At 36.2% G+C, this 26607-nt stretch overlaps 1 protein-coding gene across 1 annotated transcript in view; it reads left to right on the top strand.

Moving 5' to 3' along the window:
- The window catches only part of LOC128567666 (multidrug resistance-associated protein 1-like), a 103420-nt gene that overhangs the window by 55769 nt on the left and 21044 nt on the right, over window positions 1–26607 (top strand). Inside the window, exons 16-20 of the mRNA XM_053565080.1 lie at window positions 3923–3998; window positions 16750–16810; window positions 17451–17670; window positions 23504–23658; window positions 25978–26133. Coding sequence (XP_053421055.1) covers window positions 3923–3998; window positions 16750–16810; window positions 17451–17670; window positions 23504–23658; window positions 25978–26133 — 668 coding nt within the window. The remainder of the gene's footprint in view (window positions 1–3922; window positions 3999–16749; window positions 16811–17450; window positions 17671–23503; window positions 23659–25977; window positions 26134–26607) is intronic.

Below are 26607 nucleotides of genomic sequence, written 5' to 3'. Positions count from 1 at the left end.
TATAACTTCTTATGTACACATGCCCTCTACTGTAACAGATCAAAAGTAATAATATTTTTGAAGTTGGACTGACAGTAAAAGATGTTCCTACGTTACCATCAGAAATGTGCCAGAATTAGAAAAATGTTTACCTTGAACTTTTTTCTAATGACTTCAATATTTCTGTCTTTCTGTTAAAATTCTGGAAGATGGAAAGTACAGAAAAATTTATATGAGAAATAAAATATGTTTTTGAAACTAAATTATTTCTGGGATTTTGAAGTTTTGAATGCTAGGTTCAAAAAACATATAGGACTTTAAAAATCAGCCCCACAATAAACTTTACTTTACTCACAATAAACACCAGATAGATAGATGACAGTGATCTGTAAAAGGTTAGCATTATATAGTGTAATTTCTTTAGCCACCATGGAGAGGAAAGGAAACATAGGATTTGGTGATCTAAAACACCCTATTAAACAATAGCATTAAATTGGGTAAGATTCAGTGTAACATTCTTGCAGTTCCTTAGATCTGGGCCAGCCTAAGCTGGTCCTACACTCCATGCTTTAGAGAGTCCCCACTCTGGCCTTCTCTGCCTGACTCTCTGGCTTAGAGTCCAAGGGCTTGTGCCCTCTCCATCCGCAGTATCCTCCCTCACCATCACTTTTTGACCACTGCAAATTTTCAGGTCTACCCTCCCAAGGTGGGTGATGAGCAGAGCATGGACATGTGTGATGATGTGTCCACACATGTGCAGAGCCTGTCACTGGGCAGTGTGGGTTTGGGGTGGGAGAGGAGGGGTTCTCAGGCCTTGACTGGAACCACCTCACTAAGGGCTCCATGAGCCCAGAGGAAGCCCCAAAGGAAGCCTTAGGAATCCAAGCATTCTCCTCTAAGCCTTGTCTTCCAGGTAGTTGTGAAGCCATATTTGTCAGAATAAGCAACAGAACTTATTTAAGAGTCTGTTAGTTCCATCTATAACTTTTAAAAATAATTAGAAATACAGCATGTATTAATAGATGTTGTCCTCTTTCCCTGGTTCCACAGATGTTAGGTGCAAGCTTGTCCCTGTGGGGAATTTATTTTTCTTATTTGCATGGGTAATAGCAGAAGATTAAATTCTGTTTGAGGGCATTTTTGCTAAGATTTAAGGGCAAGGAATTCCCTGTCGGGAGTGGGATATGAGAGGTATTGTTTCCCATTGTAAAAGCATGCTGTAATCTGTAATTTACTTTATAATACATTTTTTTTTTGGCTCTTGAGTATATTCAAAGATTCCTTCACATATACAAAATTCTGTCATTAAACATTCTTGTTAATTTATGTGACATTACAATGGGGATGCAGTAATTCCTCCAACCCTTACTGCAGGGTATGTGATGTTCCAGGAACCTCTGTGGATGTATATAACCACAGATAACAGCAAATTATAAATGTGTTATATTTTTTCCTATACATACATACCTATGATAAAGTTTAATTTATAAATTAGACACAGTAAGAGATTAACAATAATAACTAATAATAAAATTGAATAATTATAATGATATGCTAGCATCCCTACTCTTGCATTCTGGGGCCATCATGAAGTAAAATAAAGGTAACTTCAACACAAGAACCATGATATCACAAAAGTGGATCTGATCACCCAGAGGGCTCCCAAGTGACTAAGGGGTGGGAACATCTAAAATGGGGACTCATTGTACAAAAGATTATTCAGGTCCCAGGCAGGCCAGAGCTGAATGGTGCATGATTTCTCTTACTACTCAAACTAGTGCACAATTTAAAACTTAAGAATTATTTTCTCTGGAATTTTCCTTTTAATATTTTTGGACCAAGGTCGACTGCAGGTTCCTGAAACCTTGGGAAGCAGAATTTCAGGTAAGCGGGTAATTACAGTAAAAGTCAACACAACATTGTGGGGAAAAAACAGTGGGCTAATTGTCAGGGGGCCTAGAATCTAGTTTTCACAAGTAATACCTATTATTTCAGCCTTCACAGAAATGACTTAACTTCTTTGATTCTTCCTCATTTATGAAATACAGGGCATGAACTAGCTCATTTTTTGCTAGTGGCAAACATGGAAATGAACGATGCATGTTATTTTCTCTCCCTTGCCCCCCAAACTGCTTATGACTCAGCCACTCTTTCTTCTTTCCCAAGCGTTCTCATTGTTGAAGTTGATAACAGATAACTGAGAGACAGCAGCAAAAAGTACTTTCTATAGCACAATTTAAGTTTAGATAGATCTAAATAGTAGATTGCAGTATATCTCTAATATTCCATCTAGCCTAAAAAATTTGCATGTCTTACTTTCTGGGAGTGTTACATAAGATAATAAATTAGGGGTGAGAAAGGGGTTTAGAAAGAAAGCTGTAAGAAAACTAAAGATAAATTTTACGTATTTGAAGATTTAGTCTAAGCTAATTCTTATACACACTAATAACAGTGATAATAGCTAGTATGTTTTGTGTATTAACTAAATATATTCATGAGTTTTGTATTTACTTAATTCTTTCCAAAACTTCCTAATTTTACAACAATATGAAGTATCTTACTCAAGTTAAGGCAGATGGTAAGCATCAGAATTTGAATCCATGCTGCCTGATTCATGGTAGAGAACAACCTAGCTCTCAAACATCATACTAAATGTGTAAACAAGTATTATAAATTGACTGAATATTGACTTAATGTGAAGAGACAGGGTTGGGGGCCCCTCTCACTCTTTTTTGTTTGTTTGCACTTACTTTTTCCCCTTCACATGTCCCACTTGACCTGACTCCCACTTACCCCATTCTCTCTTTGAAGATTCCAAATTTCAAGAAAGTCACTTATCCTCTCTACATTTTTTTCCCTGTAAGATGCAGGAGAGTTTTCCCATTCCCTTTGTCTTATCAGCTCTTTTGTGGGCTCAATTTATATAATTCATATGAAAGTACTCTTTAAATCATAATGTACACTTAAATATTATGAGAAGTTATGAAGATGAGAGTGTGCCTTAGGAGGAGAGGCTGAATTGAGGGTGGAGAACTTGTGGCCTTCTGATTGTAAGATTGTTCTTTTGTAAGCACCAAAGCAGATAAGAAAAGCTCCATCTTTCTCTGCTGCACCCTTTCAACAAAAAGATTTGTTCTGTAAAATGTGGATGCAGTTAAAAGGCTGCACTTAAGGACTTAGAAGGCTATGTGTCGTTTTAAGGCCACAGAGTGCCCAACCCTTCAAATCCAATTCCTCCTGTTTTGGAAATATGATGTCTGAAATTCAAGTTTATAATATTGTAAAAAAAAAAAAAAGACAATCTTCTAGCTCTGAGATGTTTACCATCAAATTCACTAACAATTACTTGAACCTCAGTCTCTACTAGTTCTAGGTTTGTGACCTTGGTTTATGTGACCTGCTTAAGCTCTCAATGCCTCAGTCTTTATATCTGTGAGATAAGGGTAAGAATAACTGTAGCAACTTTCTCATAGGGGCAGTTCTTAAAAATTAAAATAGTTAGAACAGTGCCTACCATAAAGGAAGCTATTATTACTATTAGTAACATATATAAGAGGGCAAATTTGAGGAATTTGCCTTTATGTTTCCTTACTAATCTTCACATAATCACATCTGTATATAAGGCTTGGTGAAATTACATATTTCTTTTAGAGGCTAGAGTTGTGCTCCTTTAAGTAATAGTTAACTCTTCTATGGAAGATCCCAAATAAGTTATCAACCCTCTAATATATAAAAAAATTACAAGCCTTTTCATTATGGCTTCATAGTTTTACTAAGACATGTCAACATATCTCAGGGTAAGTGGAAATAGTGGGGAACACAAATGTGCTCCCAACTTACCTATAGATCCAAACCTCAAATATATTTGCAATTATGTAATCTGTCATAATTTTTCTCTACTTTGTGAATTGTTTATGTAAGCACTCATCATCTTCTTCTCCAGCTCATGCTCTAAACCAAGTCAGTATAATCAACTCAAGAACTATGCTGAAAGACCAAATCCTGGAGCAAAAACATAGGTGAGTATTAGTATAATATAATAGCAGGCTAACTGGGATTATGGACTAATTAATTATGGTTTTAAGCATTTAAAATGTATTCTATAAAAAATGCACATACATTATACTGAATATAAATGTATTTAGTGGTTTCCTATTCTGAACTATAAGTGAAATGGATATGTCTAAAATTATAAGTGAGATGAATGAGACTTAGTTTTGGAAACATATGCTCATTAAACTCTCAGCTATTGCTAGCCAAATTCTGGTAGTAGAAATCTAATCTGATTGTTTTTGTGCCAAAAATATCCCCAGGCCATAGCTTTCATACACTGTACAGATAATAATGTGAAAATAGGCTTTGGACATGAAAGTTTTGCAATGTACTGAGATCCTCATCAAAACAAGATATGTGACCGAGAAATATGGACTTGGTATAGGACCTAAGAATCTGCTTAGTAAACAAGTGGTAGAAAGAAAGGAAAAAGGAAAGGAATGGAAAGTTGGAAAGAGGGAGAAAAGGAAGGGGGAGGGAGGGAGAGAAATTTAAAAATGGATAAATTTTGGCCTTGATTGGATTTTGTTATGTTTCACTTTTTTTGTGACTATGTGAGTACTAACTGTGGCAAAGTCACCTAATCAGTGTCCCCCTCCAATTTTTCACCCAGTACTTGTCTAAACAGGGACCTGAAAGACAAAGGAAATAATAGGAATATAGGTATTAACAAAAAAATGGATAGAGTTATAGGGAACAGCCACTGGTCAAAATTGGTAAAATAGATAACTGGGATGGATTAAAGGGAAGCAGGCATTTTAGGATCCAATAGCATTTCTTGTTGATCATAAGGAACTTGGACTACTCCCTTTATCTGCTATCCTGGTGTTTTATCTCTTGGGTTCCCATCCTATCTCATGACTTTAAGAATACTTTCCATATACTAACCTTCAAGTTACTATCTCTAGTCTGGATCTGTCCTCTGAACTCCAACAATGGATAGGCAACTGACCCTCTCAGTGTCTCTCCTTCAGTGTCTAAATGACACCTCCAACCTATGTGTCAAAAACAGGATTCTTGATTCCCCCCCACCACACATAAACCTGCCCTGTATTCAGTCTTCTGCATTTCAGCTAACAGGAACACCATTCTTCTCATTGCTCAGGAAAAATATATTGCAGTTATCCTTGACCTCTACATTCATTCAATCCATCATCCAACTCCATTAGCTATACCTTCAAAATATATCCAGTAATCCAGAATCCAACTACTACACATCACCTTCCCAACTGCCATCTTTGTCCAAATCACTATTCTTTCTGCCTGTATTCTCATAATTTCCCTTCTTACAGGACTTCCTGGTGCCACCCTTGTCCCATAGAGGCTGTTCATAACATAGTATCCAGAGTTATTTCTTTTGAAAATACAAGTCATATTATATCACTCTTCTGCTCAAAACATCCAAAAGATTCACATCTCAGAGTAAAACCCCAGGGGCTCATAATGACCTGTAAGCCCTACAGTGCCTGAACCTTTTTATCTATCTGATCTCAGAACTTTCTGAAGTCCCCCTTCCCTACTATTCTGCTTTAGAAACACTGACTCTTTGGAGCCTAGCCCAGGGCCTTTGCACTTTCTGATCCACTACTTAGGATATACTTTTTCCCAGATAACCACATGGCTTGCTTAACAGCATATTGATAGTTTTTACTCAGATAGCTTCTCATCAATGAAGACTTGCTTAGCCACCCTATTTTCTATCTCAACACCTCCTCCCTTTTTCCCCAGCTTATTTTTCTTTCACAAGCCTTGCCACTATCCACCGCAATGGAAAATTTGTTTATTTACTTTTTTTTTTTTTTTTTGGTCTTTCTCTTGCCTCTGGGTTATAAGCTTTTATAAGAGCAGGAATTTTTGTCTGTTTATTCACTATTCTACTGCCATCAACTAGAACACTGAATGGCACATAAATTAACATTAAAAAATATTTGTTGAATGGATTAATAAATAACTAGACAAAGAACACTCAAAAGTCTTCTCCTTCATTGTTTATTTTATTTTTATTTTTTGGCCATAATAAGGTAATATCTTTTGTTTCAATGAATATCAGTTTTAAAAGATGTCCAAAAAAAGCTAATCTAAAAGTACATGCCTTGAAATTCATTTTCCATGGGGTAAATACATGTCTATATTATAAAAAGGGTTTGTAGCTATGTTTAGCCTCACCATGCATTCAGTAAATAGCTTTATAAAAGCTTAAAACTTAAACCCAATAAGTATTGCTATAAATTTAATCACCACTTTTCTTTACAACAAATTAATTTTCCTTACTTTTAAAATCACTGTTGATCATCTAAATTGAACCCCTTAAAGTATCAGTGAACCACTTTGGGGGAACCAATCTCCCCTTTTTTTCTTGAAAAAAGAACACTAGTCTCTATAAAGACTTGTTTGCACAATTGTATTCTAAAAATTTCTAAGTATTAGAGGCTCAAACTGGAACCAGAATTCTGAAACTTACTTCTTCAATGAATAATACACTGGGAAGCACTTTCAATGTCACATTCTTATCAGCATAACCCAGAAGCAAGTTTGTTTTTTAAGGAGTGTGATAAAACACTAATTGGTTCTAACCTTATCAACAGTCTATAAATCCATCCATGATGACCTTTTCTTGTTTTTCTGGACAAGTAATTTCAAATAAGTCAATAATTTTTAAATTTTATATTTGAGCACCATTTTTTAATTTTTCCAAATTTAAAAATGGAAAATGGCTAGTGAAATTTATTACTTTCTATGCCATCTTCTGTTCTCACTTTCAGTTGTTTAATCTACTTTCCTATTTGGTAAAAATACATGAAGAGAATCTTTCTGACTTTTTGATCTACTTTTGTCTTTCTTAGAATTACTCACTTATTTCCAATTAGTGCAGAATTACAGTAGACTCAAGATAGGAAGATATAAGCAGGCAAGACATTTTCTGCAGCTAGAGTCTCTCCACAATTAGATGTAGTAGTATGGAATACAATAAGTCTTCCTAATGGAAAAATTCATGAGAAAAACTGGCTAACTGCTAATGGGGAATGAGATGAAAAAGAAGGGAACTGGATGAAATAATTTCTGAAATTTCCTTTCTTTGAAATTTAAGAATTAGAGTTAGTTTAATGATATTAGTATTCTAACAAGGACTGAAATATTTTGAACTGTTTTTATATTTTTGTCTAAATCTATATTATGCTATTTAATTACTTTCTTAAATCTTTAGTACTATCTTCCCTGAATAAATTGGAAATGTTATTGTAGTACCTAGACTGCCCCCTTCTGGCTCTCATGCCAAACATTCTTAATTTAAGACTCCATACACAGGTGATATGTGCTCAGCTCAGAGATAATGGTTGCAATTTATTACTTTTCTATCTTTTATACAAAAATATGCAGATTAGTATTTTCAAAACTTCTCAACTAGCATAAAATAATTTCCTCTTTTAAGGGACTCAGATAAAACCTGTTATTGACAACAAGATGCCCAGAACCAAATGTAGTGTTTTTGTGGAAAAATGAGTAAATAACACTTTAGTTTGAAAAAGTAGTACCTTTCTGTACAGTGTCCAAAAAATTATTGGTATTTGTTAGTTATGTCTAATTAGAAAGCTCTAATTCCCTTTTAACAGTTGGATTTCACAGCATTTTATGTCCAGCTACATTAAGAATTCATTTTTTGGCTTGATACCAATGCTAAATTTGCTTATCCAAACACAAGCCATGCCAAAGGCTAGAAGGATGATGACAATAATTAACCCAAGCCATATACCAGGAGCCATTCCAATGAAAGTGTCTGTTAAACAGTATATCTTTCCCTGATGCTGATGCTGACCCTACAAAGGACATGCACTCAACCTCTCCTAGAAGATTTCTTGATACTAGTGCCAGAGACAGGGAGAGAAGAAGCACTAGGCTCACCAAATAAGGCGTTTCTTGTTCTGATAAATAAAATGGAACCATACAGAAGTAAGAGCTTCTTATAATCTGCTGAAGGTGTGCACATCAGTTCAGTAACTCACAAAGTCAGTTTAATAGTAGATATGTCAAATGACTCGCACTTTAGCATACTCCATACTCTTTGTGTGGGAATTTATTACAAGGGACAATGAGAGATGTTTAAAAAGAACAGTCATTACAGTAAAAATTAAGGTAAAAAAATAACTGTAATCAGTGTAAGCATGGACTTTGTTAAGCAAATCATATTAAGATAAAATGATATAATGTTATATTATAAAATACAATGCTATTACAGGAGAATATTTGCTCATTACATATTGAGTTACAAAAATCATGTATAATTACTTTTGAAAATTAGTGAAGCTAGTGAATGATGCCCCATGATCATATTTATGTACACATCTATGATTTAATAAAAAAAGAAAGAAAAAAATTAAGAAAAGGTGATAATTATTTATAGATAATAAATGAATAGATTTTAGGGGACATATAAAATATTAACATTAGCATTGATGTAATTATTAATTTATATGATTTTATTACAGTTTGTATTTTCAGAAATAGCAAGAATCTAAAATATGTCCCTGACTGGTTTACAAAACCACAAGTCTATAGGGAAAATGGCTATTGTGAGACTGGAAGTTATACTTTATAATAAAATATTCTAGGAATTGTCCTTTAAAAAGGAAAGTTTACTTTGACTAATTTCTAACTCTTCCCTTTATAAATAAAAGATTTTTTAATAATGAAAAAAAAAAAGAAAATTAAAGACCAGCGTTTTTAATTATAGAACAGCGTTTCTGTGATTGTATCACACACAGGTAGTGAGAAGACTAGGCCAGCGTGCTAGCACAGGTTGTCTCTGAAACACAGGGTTGTAAACCTTCTTGTTTTCTCCTTCATCTTCTCCTCTTCCTTTCTTCTTACTCTTTTTCATGCTTTTTTGGCATATCACAGATACTTCTCAAATAATATTGCAGAGATTTTTAGAAGATGGAGTTGACCATTATTTGTTGATTGGTTAGAAATGTGCCATGATTAAGACAGAGGACGTGTTACAGCTGTTTGTGAAGCCTGAGAAAATGTGAGAGGAGATGGGTGGATGACTGGCTCAGTTCAGGATGTGTATGAGACAGACAAGCAGAAAGATAAAGAAGATGTCAAGCAGGCATTTGACATGGATTTGGAGCCTAGGGAAAAGATGTGGATTAGAGATATCACTTTGAGAGTCATCCACAAAGAAGATCTATGAAACTGTAGGAGTGATGAGATTGCTTAGGAGAATGTAAGGAATACAAAGGAAATAAGGAGTAGGCCTGGGCCTGAGGAAACATGAATATTAAAAAGAAGACATAGAAAAAGAAACTAATGGAGGGCCATAGAGATGGGCTAAAATATCAAAGGTTGGTGGTGAGAGGATATGAAAGGAAGAGTCCTTTAGACACATTAAGTGTTAAATGTCATGAAGAGATTAAGTGATTTTCAAAATACCTAATGGATATAGCAAAAAGTAGTTTGCTAGTATCCTTGATGAAAATAGTTAAGCTAGGTGCCAAAAATCTTAAGGAGATAAAGAAGGTTTAATAGTAAAGCAAGAGATAGGAACTAAAGGAGGACATAGAATTGAGAGTAGGATTGTTTTGAGGTAAAAGTTTTAAAATGAGAAGAATGTATTGTTCTCTGATGGGCTGATGGGAAGGAGCCCATAAAAGTGAAGAAGAGGAAGATTAGAAAAGAGAGAACAATCCAGTGTTTTTTAGTCTTGTCTGAAATTTAATAGACATTTGTTTAAAAGGAATATTTCTAGAGGAGAACTCTTATAACCTGTATTTTAACTACCTGTGTTTGTTACAAAAAAAAGCATTGGAAAAGACCGGTAGAAACACAGATAGATGTAAATGTTTGATGACAGATGTCCTCTCTGCTTCTATTTTCTGGATGAAGGAGAAAGTGAGTCCCTTCTGAGAGTGATGCAAGGATTTCTAGGCACTAGCAATGCCCAGGTGGAAGGAATATATTAATTTATAAAGAAACCAATTTTGAGGTCTACATAATTTTTTGAAGCAACAATCCACAAGAATAGATATGACCAAGATTGACACATGAGTTCTAACAGAGAGGTTTAATGGGAAGAAAACAGGGGATGAGTGTTCAGAATATTACTCCGGTTTGGATGGATGAAATGATAATGATGGTGAATAGGTCGATTCACCACTTTTGAAGGGAAAAGAGAGAGGGTATAAGTTTGCCTGGAACTAAGGAATTCCCCAGAATCTGGGACAGTAAATATTAAAACCAAGAAAATTCTAGGTAAACAAGGATCACTGATTATCCAAGAGGGGAAAGATGAGGCCACACATGGTTACTCCTAGCACTCTGGGAGGCTGAAGTGGGTGGATTGCCTGAGCTCAGGAGTTTGAGACCAGCCTGAGAAAGAGCAAAACCCCATCTCTGAAAAAAAACTAGCTGAGTGTTGTGGTGGGCGCATGTAGTCCCAGCTACTTGAGAATCTGAGGCAAGAGAATGGCTTGAGACCAAGAGTTTAAGGTTGCCGAGCTGTGACACCATAGCATTCAACCCCAGGATGACTGAGTGAGACTCTGTCTAAATAAATAACTAGCAAAAGGGGAAAGATGATAGAAAGTTGTATTTTGGAACTGAGAACCTAGATGAAATGAGAAACAAATGTAAGGAGGGTAACTGCATTTCCAAATTACAATAGAAGTTACTGCCAGAGATTGAAATATTTAGAGTTGGATTTTCTGAGGTAAGTTAGTTCTATTTAATAAGATTTATGGTTTAAGGTCATGAAAGTTGATGATCAAAACAGAATACAGATGAAGGGCTCTGAAAGTACGAAGTTGGAAAGAGACTAAATTTAACACACTTATCCATGTAATTTAAAAAATCACCCAGAGAGAACAGGGAGCAAGATGGCAGCCGAGTAACAGCTTCCTTGCATCTGGGCACCGTGAGTCTGGGGAGATAGGACTCCAGGCGTCTCTGGCTGGTGAGAACTGCCTATCATCACTCCTATGAGGATACAGGGAGTCAGCGAGAGACTTCTGGACCCCAAGAGGAGGACTAAATCCGTGGAAAATCGGCAAGTGGTCGCGTGTGTTCAATCCGTCTAAACCCGCCCACAACTTCCACAGGCACAAGAACTTAAAGAGCAAGAGGAAGTGAAAGGAAAATTAGGGCAAGCAAACAGATAAAAGAAATCACTCATGAGGAAGAATCAGCAGAAAACTCCAGGCAACATGAAGAACCAGTCTAGAACAACCCCACCAAGGGACCATGAGGTAGCTACTGCAGATGATTCCACCAGTATAGAAATGTTAGGAATGACAGAAAGGGAATTTAGAATACACATGTTGAAAACAATGAAAGAAATGATGGAAACAATGAAGGAAATTGCTAATAAAGTGGAAAATAACCAAAAGGAAATCCAAAAACAGAATCAAATAAGAGATGAACGATATGAAGAATATAAAAAGGATATAGCAGACCTGAAGGAACTGAAACAGTCAATTAGGGAACTTAAAGATGCAATGGAAAGTATCAGCAACAAGTTAGACCATGCAGAAGAAAGAATTTCAGAGGTAGAAGACAAAGTTCTTGAGATAACTCAGACAGTAAAAGAGGCAGAAAAGAAGAGAGAGAAAGCAGAACGTTCACTGTCAGAATTATGGGACTTTATGAAGCGTTCCAACATACGAGTTATAGGAATTCCAGAAGGGGAAGAAGAATGCCCCAGAGGAATGGAAGCCATACTAGAGAATATTATAAAAGAAAATTTCCCAAACATCACCAAAGATTCTGACACACTGCTTTCAGAGGGATATCGGACCCCGGGTCGCCTCAACTCTAACCGAGCTTCTCCAAGACACATTGTGATGAACCTGTCCAAAGTCAAGACAAAAGAAAAGATTCTGCAAGCTGCCAGGAGTAAGCGCCAGTTGACCTACAGGGGCAAATCCATCAGAGTTACCACAGACTTCTCTAATGAAACTTTCCAAGCAAGAAGACAATGGTCATCTACCTTTAATCTACTTAAACAGAACAATTTTCAGCCCAGAATTCTGTACCCTGCTAAGCTAAGCTTCAAAATTGACGGAGAAATCAAATCATTTACGGATATACAAACATTGAGGAAATTCGCCACAACAAGACCAGCTCTACAGGAAATACTTCAACCTGTTCTGCACACTGACCACCACAATGGATCAGCAGCAAAGTAAGAACTCAGAAACCAAAGGACAGAACCTAACCTCCACACTGATGCAAAAGATAAAACTAAGCAATGGAATCTCACCAAATAAGACGAATAGAATACTACCACACTTATCCATTATCTCAATAAATGTTAATGGCTTGAATTCCCCACTGAAGAGACATAGATTGGCTGACTGGATTAAAAAACACAAGCCATCCATTTGCTGTCTGCAAGAAACACACCTGGCTTCAAAAGACAAATTAAAGCTCCGAGTCAAGGGTTGGAAGACAATTTTTCAGGCAAATGGAATTCAGAAGAAAAGAGGAGTTGCAATCTTATTTTCAGATACATGTGGATTTAAAGCAACTAAAGTCAAAAAAGACAAAGATGGTCACTTTATATTGGTCAAGGGAAAACTACAACAAGAAGACATTTCCATTCTAAATATTTATGCACCCAATTTAAATGCTCCCAGATTCTTGAAGCAGACCTTACTCAGTCTGAGCAATATGATATCTGATAATACCATCATAACAGGGGACTTTAACACACCTCTTACAGAGCTGGACAGATCCTCTAAACAGAAATTAAACAAAGATGTAAGAGAATTAAATGAGACCCTAGACCAACTATGCTTGATAGACATGTATAGAACACTCCACCCCAAAGATAAAGAATATACATTCTTCTCATCACCCCATGGAACATTCTCCAAAATTGATCATATCCTGGGACACAAAACAAATATCAACAGAATCAAAAGAATTGAAATTTTACCTTGTATCTTTTCAGACCATAAGGCACTAAAGATGGAACTCAACTCTAACAAAAATGCTCAACCCCACCCAAAGGCATGGAAATTAAACAATCTTCTGTTGAATAACAGATGGGTGAAGGAAGAAATAAAACAGGAAATCATTTACTTCCTTGAGCATAACAACAATGAAGACACAAGCTACCAAAACCTGTGGGATACTGCAAAAGCAGTTTTGAGAGGAAAATTCATCGCTTTAGATGCCTACATTCAAAAAACAGAAAGAGAGCACATCAACAATCTCACAAGAGATCTTATGGAATTGGAAAAAGAAGAACAATCTAAGCCTAAACCCAGTAGAAGAAAAGAAATATCCAAAATCAAATCAGAGATCAATGAAATTGAAAACAAAAGAATCATTCAGAAAATTAATGAAACAAGGAGTTGGTTTTTTGAAAAAATAAATAAAATAGATAAACCATTGGCCAGACTAACTAGAAATAGAAAAGTAAAATCTCTAATAACCTCAATCAGAAACGATAAAGGGGAAATAACAACTGATCCCACAGAGATACAAGAGATCATCTCTGAATACTACCAGAAACTCTATGCCCAGAAATTTGACAATGTGAAGGAAATGGATCAATATTTGGAATCACACCCTCTCCCTAGACTTAGCCAGGAAGAAATAGACCTCCTGAACAGACCAATTTCAAGCACTGAGATCAAAGAAACAATAAAAAAGCTTCCAACTAAAAAATGCCCTGGTCCAGATGGCTTCACTCCAGAATTCTATCAAACCTTCAAGGAAGAGCTTATTCCTGTACTGCAGAAATTATTCCAAAAAATTGAGGAAGAAGGAATCTTCCCCAACACATTCTATGAAGCAAACATCACCCTGATACCAAAACCAGGAAAAGACCCAAGCAAAAAGGAGAATTTCAGACCAATCTCACTCATGAATATAGATGGAAAAATTCTCAACAAAATCCTAGCCAATAGATTACAGCTTATCATCAAAAAAGTCATTCATCATGATCAAGTAGGCTTCATCCCAGGGATGCAAGGCTGGTTTAACATACGTAAGTCCATAAACGTTATCCACCATATTAACAGAGGCAAAAATAAAGATCACATGATCCTCTCAATAGATGCAGAAAAAGCATTTGATAAAATCCAGCATCCTTTTCTAATTAGAACACTGAAGAGTATAGGCATAGGTGGCACATTTCTAAAACTGATTGAAGCTATCTATGACAAACCCACAGCCAATATTTTACTGAATGGAGTAAAACTGAAAGCTTTTCCTCTTAGAACTGGAAGCAGACAAGGTTGTCCTCTGTCACCTTTACTATTCAACGTAGTGCTGGAAGTTCTAGCCAATACAATTAGGCAAGACAAGGAAATAAAGGGAATCCAAATGGGAGCAGAGGAGGTCAAACTCTCCCTCTTTGCTGACGACATGATCTTATACTTAGAGAACCCCAAAGAGTCAACCACAAGACTCCTAGAAGTCATCAGAAAATACAGTAATGTTTCAGGATATAAAATCAATGTCCACAAGTCAGTAGCCTTTGTATACACCAATAACAGTCAAGATGAGAAGCTAATTAAGGACACAACTCCCTTCACCATAGTTTCAAAGAAAATGAAATACCTAGGAATATACCTAACGAAGGAGGTGAAGGACCTCTATAAAGAAAACTATGAAATCCTCAGAAAGGAAATAGCAGAGGATATTAACAAATGGAAGAACATACCATGCTCATGGATGGGAAGAATCAACATTGTTAAAATGTCTATACTTCCCAAAGCAATCTACCTATTCAATGCCATTCCTATCAAAGTACCTACATCGTACTTTCAAGATTTGGAAAAAATGATTCTGCGTTTTGTATGGAACCGGAAAAAACCCCGTATAGCTAAGGCAGTTCTTAGTAACAAAAATAAAGCTGGGGGCATCAGCATACCAGATTTTAGTCTGTACTACAAAGCCCTAGTGCTCAAGACAGCATGCTACTGGCACAAAAACAGAGACATAGACACTTGGAATCGAATTGAACACCAAGAAATGAAACTAACATCTTACAACCACCTAATCTTTGATAAACCAAACAAGAACTTACCTTGGGGGAAAGACTCCCTATTCAATAAATGGTGTTGGGAGAACTGGATGTCTACATGTAAAAGACTGAAACTGGACCCACACCTTTCCCCACTCACAAAAATTGATTCAAGATGGATAAAGGACTTAAATTTAAGGCATGAAACAATAAAAATCCTCCAAGAAAGCATAGGAAAAACACTGGAAGATATTGGCCTGGGGGAAGACTTCATGAAGAAGACTGCCATGGCAATGGCAACAACAACAAAAATAAACAAATGGGACCTCATTAAACTGACAAGCTTCTGTACAGCTAAGGAGACAATAACCAAAGCAAAGAGACAACCTACACAATGGGAAAGGATATTTGCATATTTTCAATCAGACAAAAGCTTGATAACCAGGATCTATAGAGAACTCAAATTAATCCACATGAAAAAAGCCAACAATCCCTTATATCAATGGGCAAGAGACATGAATAGAACTTTCTCTAAAGACGACAGACGAATGGCTAACAAACGCATGAAAAAATGTGCATCATCTCTATATATTAGAGAAATGCAAATCAAAACAACCCTGAGATATCATCTAACCCCAGTGAGAATGGCCCACATCACAAAATCTCAAAACTGCAGATGCTGGCGTGGATGTGGAGAGAAGGGAACACTTTTACACTGCTGGTGGGACTGCAAACTAGTACAACCTTTCTGGAAGGAAGTATGGAGAAACCTCAAAGCACTCAACCTAGACCTCCCATTCGATCCTGCAATCCCATTACTGGGCATCTACCCAGAAGGAAAAAAATCCTTTTATCATAAGGACACTTGTACTAGACTGTTTATTGCAGCTCAATTTACCATTGCCAAAATGTGGAAAGAGCCTAAATGCCCACCAACCCAGGAATGGATTAACAAGCTGTGGTATATGTATACCATGGAATACTATTCAGCCATTAAAAAAAATGGAGACTTTACATCCTTCGTATTAACCTGGATGGAAGTGGAAGACATTATTCTTAGTAAAGCATCACAAAAATGGAGAAGCATGAATCCTATGTACTCAATCTTGATATGAGGACAATTAATGACAATTAAGGTTATGGGGGGGGAAGCAGAAAGAGGGATGGAGGGAGGAGGGTGGGGCCTTAGTGTGTGTCACATTTTATGGGGGCAAGACATGATTGCAAGAGGGACTTTACCTAACAATTGCAATCAGTGTAACTGGCTTATTGTACCCTCAATGAATCCCCAACAATAAAAAAAAAAAAAAAAAATCCAAAAAAAATAAATAAATAAATAAAAAATAAAAAATCACCCAGAATGGTGGGAGCAAAGTGGGAACACTAAGCATAATGCTACTCTTGTGTCATGTCCAGAAGTGAGTGGGTGAGAAGGGATAGATTATGATACGGTCAGAGGGTACAGCTTCAATAATCCAGGGAGTTGATTCAAATTTGAAAGATAATTATTTAAAAGAAACAGTGAAAAACTCAGACAACATGCTATAGCCACAAATGGATAAGAGAAAATAAACAAACTCTCTTGGATAAGACTGTAGGACCAATGTCATCCTCATGACAATGGGGAAGCCAAGGTGCATTAAAGTAAGAAGAGGGGGGTTCACTGAAAGGGCAACAATGTGTATGCTTTAAAAAATGTTTTGTCCTCCTAAAATCTAAAAGCAAACATTTTATTACTTTATCAGGCCTTCTTTGGATCAAGGAAAACAATTTTCAATGAAAAAAGAAAATATTCCTATTGATGGGGTAAGCACCAGAAGAATTTATTTGTTTTTCCCACCCCAATTTAAAAGATTACCTTGCTGGGCGGTGCCTGTGGCTCAAGGAGTAGGGCGCCGGTCCCACATGCCGGAGGTGGTGGGTTCAAACCCAGCCTTGGCCAAAAACCAAAAAAAAAAAAAAAAAAGATTACCTTGCATCATCTATAAATACTATATGTTTCTCATTGAATTTGAGGGGGGTTGCTATGTCATAGTTTTATGATACTAAATTAAATGGTTTGTTGGATAATGTGGTCATATTTAGTTAGTTTTACATGTTATTTTGCATGTACATATATTTTTAACTAATGATAGTACCTAACATTTTTTGAGCATGTTTAAGTGTTCAGGGCTGTACTTGACACTGTATATGTATGTATCACATAGTTACTGATAATATTGAGATTTATAAATGAGTAATCTGAGAGTTAGAGAAGTTAGTCACTTGACCAAGATCACAAAGCTTAGGAACAGAGAGAGTTTAAATCTAGCTTGACTTTAAAATACAGTTCTGAGGTCCTGTATCATATTATTTATTTAATGGATGTAATGAAACTCCCTCAGAAAAGGCAGGTCACATTCTCATATGTCTCAGTAACCTGATATTATACCAATTTTGCCTTCAGGTGAAGTTCTCAGTCATTCTGAAGTATCTCCGTGCCTGCAACTGGCCCTGGGTATGGCTGGTTGTGGCCACTTACCTAGGGCAGAATTTGATGGACATTGGACAGAATCTGTGGCTTAGTGCCTGGGCAAAGGAAGCCAAACACGCGAATGAGCTCACAGAATGGAAGCAAACAAGAAGCTTTAAACTTACTATCTATGGCTTATTGGGATTAATACAAGGTAAAAAAATATCCAGCTGTTTCTCTTTTCTTTTTCTGACCTAATTGATTTAAATACAGCATATGGTATCATCTTATTTCAAATAATATCTATGCCATAATTTTCAGATATGTAGGCATCCCTCAAATGTGTATGTTTGCAGTTCACCTTGTTTGAGAGAGCAAACCAAAATTTGTAGGTGTCAGGTACCTGCTACATGGCCCACATTAAATAATTCACATATTTGTCTCATTAAATATTGTCATTAATTATTGAGAAAGGTGCTATTCTCCCCATTTTACAGTTGCAGAAACTGTAAATTTAAAAGTCCTGACTTCTCTCTACATTTGTGAAGGTCGTGAGCGATCTGAAGACCAAGAGTTGAGCGTGTTAAGGAGTTTAAAGACCAAGGAGGCCAGGTCAGGTGCACAGTCAAACTGCATGAACAGCAGAAAGTGCTATAAGGGGTGTAAGGATAAAAAATCACTATGGGGATGCCAGCGAAGGCCATATTTGGTTAGGATATTATTGTGATTTCTAAGGTATACTTGTCATTTGAGGTTGACACTAAAAGAATGTATAGAATTTTGTCAGATTGAGATCACAAAGAGGGGGTAAAGAGGAGTATAGAATGGTGAATAAAGGCAGGTTTGCAGAAAATAAGAAGAGATTTAGGCAAAAGTGTGGCTGCCACTTAAAGTGGTCTTCATGTTAGTAAGGAAGTAGGGGAGCTAAAGCTGGGAAAGTAGTTCAGAAACTACGATTAACCATGGAGACAGAAAGGCAAATCTTTGGGAAATTGAGTAAAGAAATGGTATCATTGGAGTTGTATTTAAGGCAAAGAATAAATCAGCAGTGATGTTAAAAAGTGTTTTTATTAGGAAAACTATAGTTGGAAAGTCCAGAGAGAAGTTGGTGACAGCAGGAAAAAAATAATCAAATATATCCAGGAGTCTGGGTGGAAGGGAAGCTGATATAGGCAGATGTCTGATCTGGTCCATGTCTGTGTGGCTGCCCACAACACTGAGTTGAATACTAACAGGGGGTAAGAAGCAGAAGAGCTCTGAGCACAAGAATGGTCAGAGAGCTGCAATGGGGTTGGATAGAAGTGATGGGTAGCAAAGATGCTGCAGTGAACATATACATGAGAATTGCTGATTTGAGGGTAAGAAAAGGGTATCCCTCAGTCACGATTTTGTGGTCAAGGTTGGAAGAGCAATGTTAAAAAAATAAGGAAACAAGAAGGAAGCCTTAACTAATGGAACAGGGAAATGAGGGATCAGTAAGAATGGATACATCTAATAAGTGTTGATACTTTCTTCAGTAGACAAGTTAAAACTCATCCAAAAGTCTGGACAGTAGACTTCTTTGTCTATAAAATCAAAGGGCGTACGTACAAAAGATAATGTCCGCGTTTCCTCCAAGTTCTAACATTCCATATCTCTGTAGTTCTCCTTAGACCTGTGAGACAGATTTATGTTTGCTCTGTCATTGCACTGGCAAACAGAATGGGGGAAAGAGATGTTAATAATTAAAATAAGATGTAAGGATTATCTATTATTCTGTTGTATGAAATAAAAGGACTTTACGATATCCTTGTTTTTGATTCAGCTAGAGAGTCAAGTTTATTGGCATGCAGCATTCAATACAGTGAGAAAAAATACATGTACAGGTCTAAAACTCTTAGCAGCAATAGAAACATCTATATACCTGAATTTCTTCATCTATCTATCTATACGTTGCATATACATATGAAGGTTAAATTCATACCAACACAATGAATTTATGTTACAACTTTAAAGTAGATTCAATAGCCTTTGAAGAACATTTTAAGTGAGCAGTTATCATTTCCATAATGTATAAAGCATGCAAGTTTAGTGTCTACCATATTACTACATAAAATCTTAATTTAAATTGACTGTAAGTAAATATGGGGAATATTTTATAACTAAGGCAACAAGTTATGTATAGTTTGATCATAAAGATTTTTTTCTGATTAGATATTTGTTTGAAGTGACCTGAATTCATTAGAATATATATTTTCTCTAATATTTTTTCTTCTTCACTTTCAATTTTCTACATTTAAAACAAATTTAAATATTTGTCAAGCTTTATTAAATGTGATTATAAGTTATTCTTCTATAAGTAAGTGAGCCCCCAAACAATGAAAATCTATAATTTCAGATTTTTTTCAAAAGAGCACACTTAAGTCTTTACAAATCTGATCCAATCAAGCACAGGCTGAATCACTGACATCTTTGTAGCCCACATTTTTTTTTTGAACTTTAAAGCATAAACAGCACTTTCATATGTTAATATCAGAGGCCCGCTTTGATAATTTAGAAGGCTAACATTCAAATAAAACTTGAGTACTGAAGCAGAAAATACTACATCTGTATTTTATGACAATAATAAAGATCTTACCTCATTTCCCAAAAATGAAATAGCCTTGAATATTTTTTTTTCCTTGGGTCTCAGCTATTTGCTTTTGAATCTCTAGGACATTCAGAACATCGCTAGTCTATTGTGTTTTATGTCTCACTGTTAGGAACTTCTTTTATCTAATGTGTAAAATATGGGCACCTTACTTTCCAAGTGTAACGTTTAAGGAGTGAGTACACTGCTGCTTCCAGTTTAAGGTGGCTGAGTGGATCATTTACTTTCCTTACCTCACTAAATTCCACTGAAATGACAGTGAATAAATATAAAAGGGAGGGCTTCAGGGTATTTCAAAGTAATAAATTTCTATATATGTGATTATACTGATAGAAAAGGAAGAGTAGAAGAAAATCTAGAGCTAGGTGCAGAGAGTGGAGAAGCTGGAACAGAGGAGGGCGGTGTCGGCAGAGCTGCAGAAAAACTCTAAACCTACCGTCACAGGTACAGGGAGCAGAACTGGGATGCATCGAAGTGATCAGAGTAAATCAGTAAAACCTTGTCTGTCAGCCCCTCCTAGAGACCCTCCCCCACCACCAATGTATACAGCCACGGACACAGTTGCAGTGCAGTGAAAACTAGCAAGCTGATGTTTAAGGAAGAAATTAAGGTTTCTAGCATGACAGACATAAAAGAAAGCCTCCTTATTGTGGCTTTTGGAGATGCCCCAGCCTACATATATGTCTAGAACCTGGTAAGGAGACTGGCACGGTATAACCACCCACTTACAGGGAACTTGAACCAAACCCTTCAATTCAGGTGAGAGAAATGTTGGGGAAAACTAATGCAGGAGAGGGCAGACAAGAACCATACCAGGTACCTGTATTAAACTGTTTTAAACTATTGGATGGTCATAAATTTTAATAAAATCGACCACATAAATAAAAATGAACAAATACAGCAGTCTAGCCCAGAAGTAAAATAATGATATTTGGACTAGGATTAGATCATAAATAGGTCTAATTAGCTACTTCAGAGATATAAAATATTGCCTCCATAAAGCAAGTACTAAATGTGCTAAAATAAGTCCAGTTTGAGAACAAGCAAGTTTTCGAAAAAAGTAAAGAATTTTAAAAATATTATACATGTGTGAGAAGATAAATTAGAAGAAATTATCCCAATTTTGTAACAGTAAAAACAGAGAAGAAAATGAGAGATAAGAAAAAAATTAAAGGAAGAGTTCAAGAAGTTCAACATTTATATAAAAGGAGTTTCAGAAAATGGAGGAGAAAAAATATTAAGCATATAGTATTTAAAAATATTTCCCATAACAAAAAAAAAATATAAATGCCCTTTTCAATACCATTTTGAGCAGAGAGTTAGAAGATCATAAGGGGATCCCTTGTGTTGCAAAGGGGAGATACAAATAGGATGAAATAAACACTAGGATATCTGATGAGTCTGGATATATTCAGAAGAGATTTGCTGCCATTGAAGTGTTTGGGAATAAATTAGTGCTGGTTACATAGAAAACTAAGCATATGGAAAAATAGTGACACAAGAACTATAAATTTAGTGGACTTCATCACTACTATGTGTTGAGCAGTAACACCAACATTGAATACTTATTTCAGAGGAAAAGAATAACCTATTTTTGGAAGGGGGAAAGAAAGGGAAGAAGGGGGGAGGGATGAAGAAAAATTATTGAGAATACTTAAAACAGAGAAATCAGTCAAGAGCAATAATGTAATATTATTTAAAAATATAAAGAAACTTACAGAATATAAGGTGGTGAGGGTCAATTATTTTTGTTTTGTTTTGTTTTGTTTTAAATGGCATGCCTATGAAAGAACAAGGATCAGGCTAGAAATACATATTTGATTAGCAATTCTGTATACTAGTATACAATGGAGCTATCTGGTATCTATTAAGACTTAAAAGTAAACTGGCTTAAGTAACATGGAAATTTATTGACAACTAAAACTGGAAAGCCCAGGCATGAATCTTTAAACACACTTGATCCAGAGGCTCAAATAAAGTTCTATGAGTCTTTTAATGTGTCAGATCTACCATGGTTTTATTTTCAGACTTCACATGGAGATAAAATTATATCTTCTAAAGAACTTCTTTCTATAGAAGTCTATGTAATTACTCTGCTTGAAGCAATTGAGATCACATCTCTGTCACTGAGCCAATCAATCTTACAAAGCACTTCTTCTTCCAGCCCTACAAGTTGCCCAATTTGGGGGCTCTTTTTTTTTCTTCCATTTCTTCTTACATACCAGATAGCTCTTTTCTGAGCTTGCCTCTTTCTTATCATATTTTATCAAACAACTTATAACCGCTAATAACTGTTTTCCAAATTCTTCCACTAAAACTACAAGTTTATTGTATATATCATCTGTCTTTTTAGTTATTGCAAGAACAGTCTTTCTGCCAATCTTCCTGGTGTGTTAGTAGCTTAACACACCAAAAGCTTAACATTAACCAAATGAAGTTAATTCCTCACTCAGACCATAGGTCCACAGAGGGTTGGGAAAGGTACTCTGCTTGTCCTAGGGACCCAAGTGGAAATCCAACCACCATTTCAAATGTTTGCAGGCACTGTGCAGAAGGAAGTCTGCCACCAGCAATTACATGTTCTAATCTGGAAGTGTCCTATGTCATTTCTCTCATAATTCCTTGGTTAGAACTGTTCATCTGTTCTTGTCACCCACAAGAGGGCCAGGAAGTTCAACTCTTCTAGGCACCAAGAAGTTTGGAGAACTGAAATTATTTGGCCAAAAGCAATAGTGAGTGCCATCTTATTCATAAAGTGAATAAGTTGCGAAAATTCCAGGTGGTGGATTGATCTTTTATCTTCTGTGTATTTCTGAATAGAACCTAGCATCATAAGTGAGGAGTGCTCTGCTCTGGTGGCATGGAAAACCATCAGAAGTAGCCACGCTCAGTGGCTTACACCTGTAATCCTAGTAATCTGGGAGGCTGAGGCAGGTGGATTGCCTGAGCTCAGCAGTTCAAGAGCAGCCTGAGTGAAAGTGAGACCCTGTCTCTAAAAAAAAAAAAAAAAAAAAAAATAGCTGGGTGCCTAGAGTCAGAGCTACTCGGGAGGCTAGAGGATCATTTGAGCCCAAGAGTTTGAGGTTGCTGTGAGCTATATACTCTCTTGCCATTTGTACTTTCCCCTTTGCAATAAGGGGTCCCCTTAGGATCTTCTGCCACGGCACTGTACTGAGGATGACAAAGTAAGACTCTGTCTCAAAAAAAAGAAAAAATAGGAAAAAGAAAAAACAAGAACACCATCAGAAATTTCGTACACATATACATGTATATGTAGTTCAGCCCACAGTTACACATTTTAAGTATGATATTTGGGTTTTCAATTTTAAAAACTGTTATTACAAGCAACCTTCTGATAGTAACAGTACAAAATTCTTTTTGTGATGTTAATCTGACCCTGATAACATTGTGTGTTTAGGTCTCTTTGTCTGCTCTGGAGCCTATGTAACCACCAGAGGATCCCTGACTGCCTCTCGGTCCATGTACATGCAGCTGTTGGATAACGTGCTACACCTCCCACTACAGTTTTTTGAAACTACCCCCATAGGCCAAATCATCAGTCGCTTCACCAAGGTAAGGAAAGATGTAACTTACTAAATAGCATTCCTAAAAATGATGACCTGCATTTATTTCAGTACCTTATGATCTCACTTGTACAAAATATCATGTATTTAGAAGAGACTTAATTATTAGATACATTTCTAGACCTTGGGAAATTTATAACTCATGTGTAACAGAATCGTGTCTTATATAATTAAAAGGACACTTAAAAATGCAAGGAACATGTGAGCTTTGATGTCTATGTTTCTAATTCTTATACATATTGAGTTTAGAATCTCTGGTTTAGGCTAAGAAGGAGGTGAAAATTTAAGTTACCATGAAGATATCTGGACTTGAAAACGCTCTGCCTCTAAGAAAATTTATGAAATAATTTGTGGTAAATGGGATATGGTTGGAGATTTTCAGAATGTCTCTGCTCATACATAGGAGTTTCCCCAATGTGTTTACTATTAAGCACTTACGATTGCACTGCCCAATCAATATAAATATAATGCAGACCACATTTTAAATTATCTGACAGCCACAGTAAATAGTTAAGAGGAAAATGTCAAAATAACTAATTGTATATAGTAACATTTTATTTAACAAAGTATATTCAAAATATTATTCTAAAACTGTTCTATATACAAAACATCTTACATTTTTTGTAAAAAGTATTTGAAATCTGGTTTTTATTATGTACTTAACAGTACATTTCAACTAAGAGTAGCCACATCTCAAGTGCTCAGTAGCCATGTATTGCTAGTTGTTCCTGTGTTAGTGCAGGCCTGTAACTTTAAAATATGCTAGTTTTTTTATATCTCTATGTCAAGAAAATGGTATATGTATAAGGGAAAGTGAAAATAATGCAGGGAAATAAAAATGAAAATTCCTCGCATAATAAATTCTTCGTGTCGGGCGACGCCTGTGGCTCAAGGAGTAGGGCACCAGTCCCATATGCAGGAGGTGGCGGGTTCAAACCCAGCCCCGGCCAAAAACCACAAAAAAAAAATAAAAAAATAAATAAAATAAATTCTTCATGTAGTATTAAATCATGCTTAATCATACCAATGTTCACATTGTTCTTTGAAAACTTAAAGAAGAATTTGGTCACCAGTATTCTTCCTTCCCAGTGGACATTTCCTACTATGACCCTATTGAATAACAATCAATTTTATAAAGTAAAATTTAAAATGAACAAATGAGAATATGGAACATTATACTCTAAAAATAGGTAGGAAATTTCATATGAATATGATATTGTTACACTTTGGGGTATATACAATACTCAGGGAAACCTCAAAGCAGGGTAGAATTAATAAAATGTCATCTCTACACTTTGCATCCAATTTGTCCTAAACTGAGTAGTTCATCCAATTCCAGATTCAGTGTCTTTGTCTTCCTTGAGCTATCTTAGGTCATGCTTTTTGTACCACAAACATAGATTTGATTAAGTTATATGCAACAGAGTATGAATTAATGCATTGCCTTCCCAGTATCCTTCTCTCACAACTATTGCCCATCTCCATCTTTCAGTTTCTAATTATGGAAATGATGATTATTTTGTTTTTCTGCCTTTCTGATACAGGTAGGACCCCGCTATCCAAGAAGGCCACTGGGAATGTCTTTAGTTGATAACAGTGTCCCATGAGTGTTTTATAATTTTTGAGTAGTGAATAATGGTAGCCCACACCCAAATACCAAATCTTGAAAATTCCTCTACTACTTGTTTTTCTTTTTGAGAGAGACAGTCTCACTTTGTTGCCCTTAGTCGTGTACTGGGTGTCATACTCACAGCAACCTCTAACTCTTGGGCTCAAGCAATCCTCTTGCCTCAGCCTCCCAAGTACCTGGGACTGTAGGCACCTGCCACAATGCCTGGTTATTTTTAGAGACAAGGTCTTGCTCTGGCTCAGGATGGTCTTCAAGCCGTGAGCTCAGGCAATCCACCTACTTTTGCCTCACAAGTGCTAGGATTGCAGGCACAAGCCACCACAGCCAGCCCCTCTACTAAATTTATATATATATAAATTTATATATATATATTTTGTTGTTGTTAGGGTCTGACTTTAGTTATATAATTAATTGCTATGTAGTCATCACTGGGAGATATAAATTGCTTGATCATAGGCCTCTGGCTACTAGAACAGGCTTTTAATTGTTACAGTTGACTTTAGGGGATAAATATGCCAGGGTGAGCAAAGATCATGTAGTTGGACTCATTTAATCAACAGATTGTGATATCTGAATAAACATTTTTAAATTTTTTCATTGAATGATATATTTCTCTTTTCCTTCATTGTAAAGCATGAAAAGTTAAAAATAAAGTGACCTGATAATCAAATTTTTCAGGACATAAATACAATTGACACACGCTTCCATTACTATTTACGAACCTGGATAAATTATACACTGGATGTTGTTGGGACAGTTTTGGTCATTGTGGGAGCTTTGCCACTCTTCATTCTGTGGATTATTCCCTTGGTTTTCTTTTATTTCTCTATACAAGTAAGTACATGGATTTTGATTTGTATTAATAACCAAAACCCAAAGTCAAATATGGTGTAGTTTCAGACCCACTTAAACCTACTTCATGCTAGTCTAAGTTCTCTAAGAAGCAGAATCCAAGAAAGGATTGGATGTACTAGAGATTTTTCAGGGAAATGCCTGTCAAAGATAAAGGAAAATGATCAGGGGAAGGCAGGGCTGAGTAAGTTCCTATCCAATCCCTCCCTGTTGGGGAGAAAAAGAAGCAAGTTTGGATAGTGAGAGCCTTGGACTACAGAGCAGTTTCATAACAACTTCACTCAAGCCAACTGGTAATTCCTCAAAGTTACCCTGGGAGAATTCCACTTGTTTTTGAATGGTTCTGCTTTAGGACTACCTGCCATGCTCAGTCATTAGCTGCAAACAACCCATGGAAAAAGTGGCATCCAGGCAAATACAGTGCATTACAGTGATGCAACTTCTGGGCTATCCTAG

Source organism: Nycticebus coucang, chromosome 16 (genome assembly GCF_027406575.1).
Source record: "Nycticebus coucang isolate mNycCou1 chromosome 16, mNycCou1.pri, whole genome shotgun sequence".
Taxonomy (NCBI): Eukaryota; Metazoa; Chordata; class Mammalia; order Primates; family Lorisidae; genus Nycticebus; species Nycticebus coucang.
This window is presented reverse-complemented; position numbering and strand designations above follow the sequence as displayed.